This window comes from Crassostrea angulata, unplaced genomic scaffold (assembly GCF_025612915.1).
Source record: "Crassostrea angulata isolate pt1a10 unplaced genomic scaffold, ASM2561291v2 HiC_scaffold_1, whole genome shotgun sequence".
Classification (NCBI taxonomy): Eukaryota; Metazoa; Mollusca; class Bivalvia; order Ostreida; family Ostreidae; genus Magallana; species Magallana angulata.
The window spans coordinates 93,378-99,323 of NW_026441566.1; the positions used below are offsets into that span (position 1 = coordinate 93,378).

The following is a 5,946-nucleotide window of genomic DNA, read 5'->3' on the forward strand; positions in this document are numbered from 1 at the left end:
TAATCTTAAATGGAATGACCTAAGTCAAAGACGGATTATTATATTAGAATTTTTTGCTTTCCATTCTCAAGTCAACCGTGATCGGATGTTACACAAATCTCCATATTTCCTGTTTTTTATAACAATTTGGCAGGGCATCGAATGTCATAGCTTAGAAAAACATCAGAGTACGTTACTCATTCTCTTTTCTTGATTTACATTCGTAGAAAGAATAAAAACAGACAATGTCTCAAGAAATATAAAACTCTAAAATTTAGCAGGATGAGTATCTGACAACTTTAAGAATTACATGTTGATAAAAATTAGGACTTAAAATCTTAGTTATTTAATTTGTCAAGACATTCACAATTTTTTATGCAATAAAATCATAATAAAAAACTAAAGCCCATTTTCATAATGAAATTGTTCATAATCATATAATCTTAATCGGATATTGCTTCATTGATTTATAGATAGAATGCATCACAATATTCGTCTCAGATGGTCTTATTTTTTTTCGTTTCTTCAGTCGTCCGGTTCTTCTAATTCCAGAGTGTCTTTGTATATATCCAGAAGTTCTTGTTTGTCGATGCTTTCAATATGGAGGCTGACTTTTCCCCATTTCTTGAATCGATGAGGCTCCTCGCCACCCGTTGTAAACAAGAAGGCGGTCACTTTCAGGACAGCGATCTCCAGTTTCTCGATTTTGAAGGTTGTTCCCCACGTCAGCTTGCATTTCGCGCACCTGATGATAGATATAGTGTACCTAGATGGCGTCGAGTTGGTGTCAAACTCACAACGAGACCGGAAGTCGGGATTCGTCACAACACGATGCTGTCCGACCTATAACCTCAAGTCAGTGTTGCTGACGGCCTCGGCGTGGCATTTAAAGCATATTAACTGGAAAGGTTTCTTGGCTTTGCTCGTTTCGTCCACCGAACGCAAATCGTCAACGTTTCGTATCTCAGATTGGTATTTGAGGATTTTACCCATACGGTCATCTGGGTGCATCATGTACAGTCGTCGGAAAGCTTCGTCCATTAGTCTAGCCTTCTGAAGACTGACTTCCTCTCGTCTCTGGATAGTCTGGTCAGATATGTGAGCTATAGTGGAACCATGTCTGCGCGCTCGACCTTTTTATTTAAAAAGTATTCAACTTTATTTACATATTCATTTTTACAAATATCTTATTTGGGTTTTTGTTAATATTAACACAACTGTAGTGACAGGATCAGACTTTGAATTTTCACTTTAACTCAATCAATATCCAAGTTAACGATCTATGTAAAGATTCAAATGTATAACATTTCACACATGTACAAACAAGCAATCTCGGTCTTTGGATTAACTTACCGCTCATCTGGATAACGCTCGCCTCGTTTCCGGTGTAGTTGTAGGTGATGATGAAGTTACAGTCAGGAACATCAATTCCCTCACTGCCAACTGAGGTCGCTACCAATACGTTCACATCGCCTTTACGGAAGTTGTCCAGGGTTTCATTTTTCTGTGCATCCGGCATTCCTGTGAACCCATACATTAAAAATGTATCGGAATTTGGATAAGGGAACAGAATCGTTCGTTCTCTCTCTCTCTCTCTCTCTCTCTCTCTCTCTCTCTCTCTCTCTCTCTCTCTCTCTCTCTCTCCCTACCTTTACTGGTTTCCGATGAGTTGGTCCCAGTGAACGGAGCTGCTCGTATCCCAAATGATGCCAGTTCCTGACTCAGATACTGTGCCAGGGCGAACGCTGTGGCTCTCGTCTGAATGAAGACCATCCCCTTCACTTCCTCGTATTCTCCCACAAATTCAACCATTTTCTCTCTCATCAACTTACAGCAAAGTACATTGAAGCGTTAAATAGGCGCTTACTCCACAAAAGTTTCTACGTAATGTTTTGACTGACCGTTGTCCAATCAGATCGTAGCTGGGCGGAGTTGAGACATTACCGCTCGTGACCTGAGAGAGAGAGAGAGAGAGAGAGAGAGAGAGAGAGAGCTGGTTAACTGGTTAATGGAGTAAATTATAGCCTAGATGAGTCAGATGAGCGAACTATCTGTCAACAATAGTTATAAAGTAACAAATCAAGGTCTAACGTTAGTTCATCTTTTTTAATTTATGAAACTTTGAAGTCAACAATATCTATATATAGATAATGTGAGGAGTTAATGTCAAACATAGAAGACTGTACGAATATTTAAGAAACTGTTTTTATTACAAGTGTTACCGTTAGTACTCTAATCAAAGTTTGCCGAATCTTCCTGGAATTAAACATAGGTTGTAAACTTACTATAAAAACTGTCTTCATGGTTACTCAGTGTGAAACATTCTTTACCTTAGGACGAATTTGTCCGCCATTGTTTTACTTTTCTACTAAGCATCCGCCTGCGTTGCCTTTCCTTTACACTACATCTCAATTCATAAGTGATCATTCGTTCGCATTTCAAAATATTTAATGTCCGTATTCTCGGACTCCATGCTAGGAGATTTAGTTGGTTAGCTTCGTCATTCTTATCCATGTACATGTTGTCGACGGCGCGCGGCCAAAGAAATTTTCACAATCGTTCTTTAAAACGCTTTAAAGTTATACCAATATAGGATATACATGTAATTTTATATTCAGACCTTAATTAATTTGTTTGCAAGTTAATAACAATGATAATTTCTTCATCGGCACCACTTATCATTTACTCAATTCACTCTCTCTCTCTCTTCTTTTTCTCTCTCTCTCTCTCTTTCTCATTCAAGTCACGAGCAATGTCTTAACTCCGCCCAGCTACGATCTGATTGGACAAAGGTCAGTCAAAACATTACGTAGAAACTTTTCTAGAGTTCACCTCTATTAAACGCTTCAATGTACTTTGCTGTAAGGTAGGGATTCATCTCGACTTTCATCTCGCCAGCCTTCTTACAAAATTCTGAAACAAAAGATATGATGAGTAATCATTAGTATAATAAACATATATATATTATTAATTTGTATATTACATTAATATAGGCGTTTATATTTAGATTTACCCGTTATCATTTGTAGAAACTCTCTTTCTTTTGTACTTGCGGTGTCAATCGTTTTGAGGTCATCCTCGAATTTCCTCTGCAGATGTTCAATGACATGATTCTTGCTCATCAAATAGTTGACATCGAGGGCTTCGTTGTAAGCCTGTTTTATCAAACGGAAAAGTTAGTTGTATATGCACCAAAAGCAGATGACCACAGGCAAAACACAAAAGGAAAATCAGTTACCGGGTAACCATTATTTAGTAATAACAATAGAAAGGTTGTCAAATGTAACAAAACCAAAAACGGGTGAAAGTCTAGTATTTACTTATTAATGGTCCTTCGAATGTATTCAGATAAGCGGCCATTAGAGGTCAATTCTAAATCGGACCAGCACGATATGTACATGTATTCCAGTCAGAACCCACGTTCTTTTTTAGAAAAATGAGACCCAGTAGTTTTGTCTTACAAAAACTCACTACTCTTCGATATTCATAAACACCTAAGGATTCCAACGATGTTTATTCAATCGTTCAAGTCTAAAAACCAACAAAAATTCATAAAATCCACGGGGAATTTCTATTGTATACGATATGAAAATACCCCGGATGATAATCTAAAATATTGTGTGAAATATTTGTCACAATTTACGTCCATGTTCAAAAGTCATGAGGAAACCAGCTGAAGTAAACAAAATACCAGAGAAACCAAAAGAATTACACCCTAAACAGCAACAGAAGTCAAGGTTTGTTCCAATAAATGATAGAAAGTGTTATATTTGTAATAAACACGGTCATATTGCACTACAATGCAAATTCAGAAACAGAAATTCAGGTCCAGCAGTATATGCGGAGGACGACGCAGACAAACAAGCCACTTGTCACGCTACTGCAAAGAATTGTTCTGCTCTTATCTACACCCAAAATCTATCAATTTTTACTCAAGTAAGTGACCAAACACCTGATTTAACATCTGCTTGTCACTCTGTGCAAAAACCAATGCCACTCTCAGCGGGTTACGTTGATGGTCAACCAGTAACGTTACTTAGAGATTCTGGTTGTCGGAAAATTGTTGTTCGGAAAAGTCTTGTAAGAGATGACTACTTTACAGGTAAACATGAAACTTGTATTCTAGCAGATAGTACAAGGATAGTGGTTCCAGTGGCAAAAGTTGTTATTGATTCCCACAATGCATCTGGTGAATATGAAGTTTGGTGTATGGATAACTATGTATTTGATTTGATCATAGGTGAAGTAGACAATGCAAGAAAACCACATGATCCAGATCCGGAATGGTAACCAAACACTGTGTCTACTATGGAGACGCGAAATGAGGTAAAAGACAAACAGAAAGCATACCCACCGACAATGTTTCTGAAATCGTCAAAGAAGAAATCAGTCCTGAGGACATACTGCGAGAACAACAAGCAGATCCTTCGCTAGAAACAGCACGTCATAATGTAAGAGAAGGTCGAACATCACGTGATGGTAAAGTAAAATGGATTGAAAGAAAAGGTTTACTGTACCGTGAATATGAAGGATTGGAAAAAGATAGAAGTAAAACCTATTCTCAGCTCATTGTTCCTGCAAAGTTTCGCCATATTGTAATGAAGTTGGCTCATGAATCAAATATGTCAGGGCACTTAGCAATACAGAGAACGATTTCTAGAATTTTGTCAGAATTCTTTTGGCCAGGTATGCAGTCCGAGATCAAACGTTTCTTTCAATCTTGCGATACCTGTCAAAGGACCGTGTCAAAAGGAAAGGTGAGTAAACGGAGATTATTCTCGCTGCTAGAAATATATAACTAAAGTATATATATATGATGAAAAGTAAATTGAGTTTTCTCTTTGTTTTAGTGCAGCTTTTTCTTGTTTTAATTGTTTACAAATTCCTATTATTTTTACTAGCCTGAGAGTCAAGCTTCGAGTTATAAGCAAGATACAGAGCTTTGCGCACAATGCTTCTATATGTTTGTACACAAAGCTGAGGTCATGCTTTAGTTTGTTTATATTTTAAATGAAGCTATGCTGAATAGGAAATACCAAGTTCAAAATTCTTAAGTTGAATGTAATAAACTCATGTGAACAAAAACATGACTCAAACCAAGCTATGAATCTTGCTTATGATTCTACGAATGACACTGAAATTTTGGTTGATCAATAGAAATGTCTTGCTAAAAGGATGATATGCTGTGATTACTTTCTGTTGCCCCTTTTTCAACGATGAATTGCATAAAATCTACACAAATTTTTGATAGTTTTTCAAACACAAGTAAAGGAAAACAATGCCTTTTAAACAGTTTCCATAGGCCTGACACATTATTATTATGAGGATAAAAGCATAATCGGTGTTCTTATTGCAATGGAAAATCATCTTTGTACACATTTGTTGTTTTTTAATAAAGATGAAAATGATGGAAAGGCCTTGGTACAATAGAGCGACATGCCTGCCAATACATTAATTTGAATTATAGCTTTTTAACATATGTGACAACATTTTCAGTTAAGTTTATTTTCTTCAATCAAGTGAGTAAGGATATGAAAGGTCATACGAAATGAATTCATGCCTGGTAAATGACAATCGTCTACAATGGAGAAGGCCAATTGAATTTTTCAATGTTTTTAACTTGAGGAATAGAGCGCATTCATTCTGGTGCATTGAGGTACACTTTTCTTCTTTCACATATAGAATTTTTTAAAATACAATAACTAGTAAGAAGTGGAGGGAGAAAATTTACCTGTATGCTCTCATGTATTTTAATCGTTTTATAAAGTGATGGGAGGGGGGGGCTAAAATAAAGGGAACTGGGAGTTAACCGTGAACACCAACTGAAAATTTAGTAATTTACATTGCATATGATCTTATTTTCGGTAAAAATGATATTCATGAAGGTAAATATGTCAAAGATTAAGTATATGCAAAAATAAGTGAAAATTCGGATATTCATTTTTGGTTAATCTACTGAGGGGCCAC

At 36.5% G+C, this 5,946-nt stretch overlaps 1 protein-coding gene across 1 annotated transcript; it reads right to left on the reverse strand.

Annotated features, from left to right (window-relative positions):
* Positions 1-450: 450 nt before the first annotated feature.
* On the reverse strand, positions 451-1,796 carry LOC128168503 (interferon-induced helicase C domain-containing protein 1-like). The gene is given in 3 exon segments (XM_052834713.1): positions 451-1,112; positions 1,333-1,500; positions 1,629-1,796. Coding segments are annotated over 3 exon segments (939 nt in total). The 5' UTR covers positions 1,792-1,796; the 3' UTR covers positions 451-504.
* Between the last annotated feature and the right edge of the window lie 4,150 nt (positions 1,797-5,946).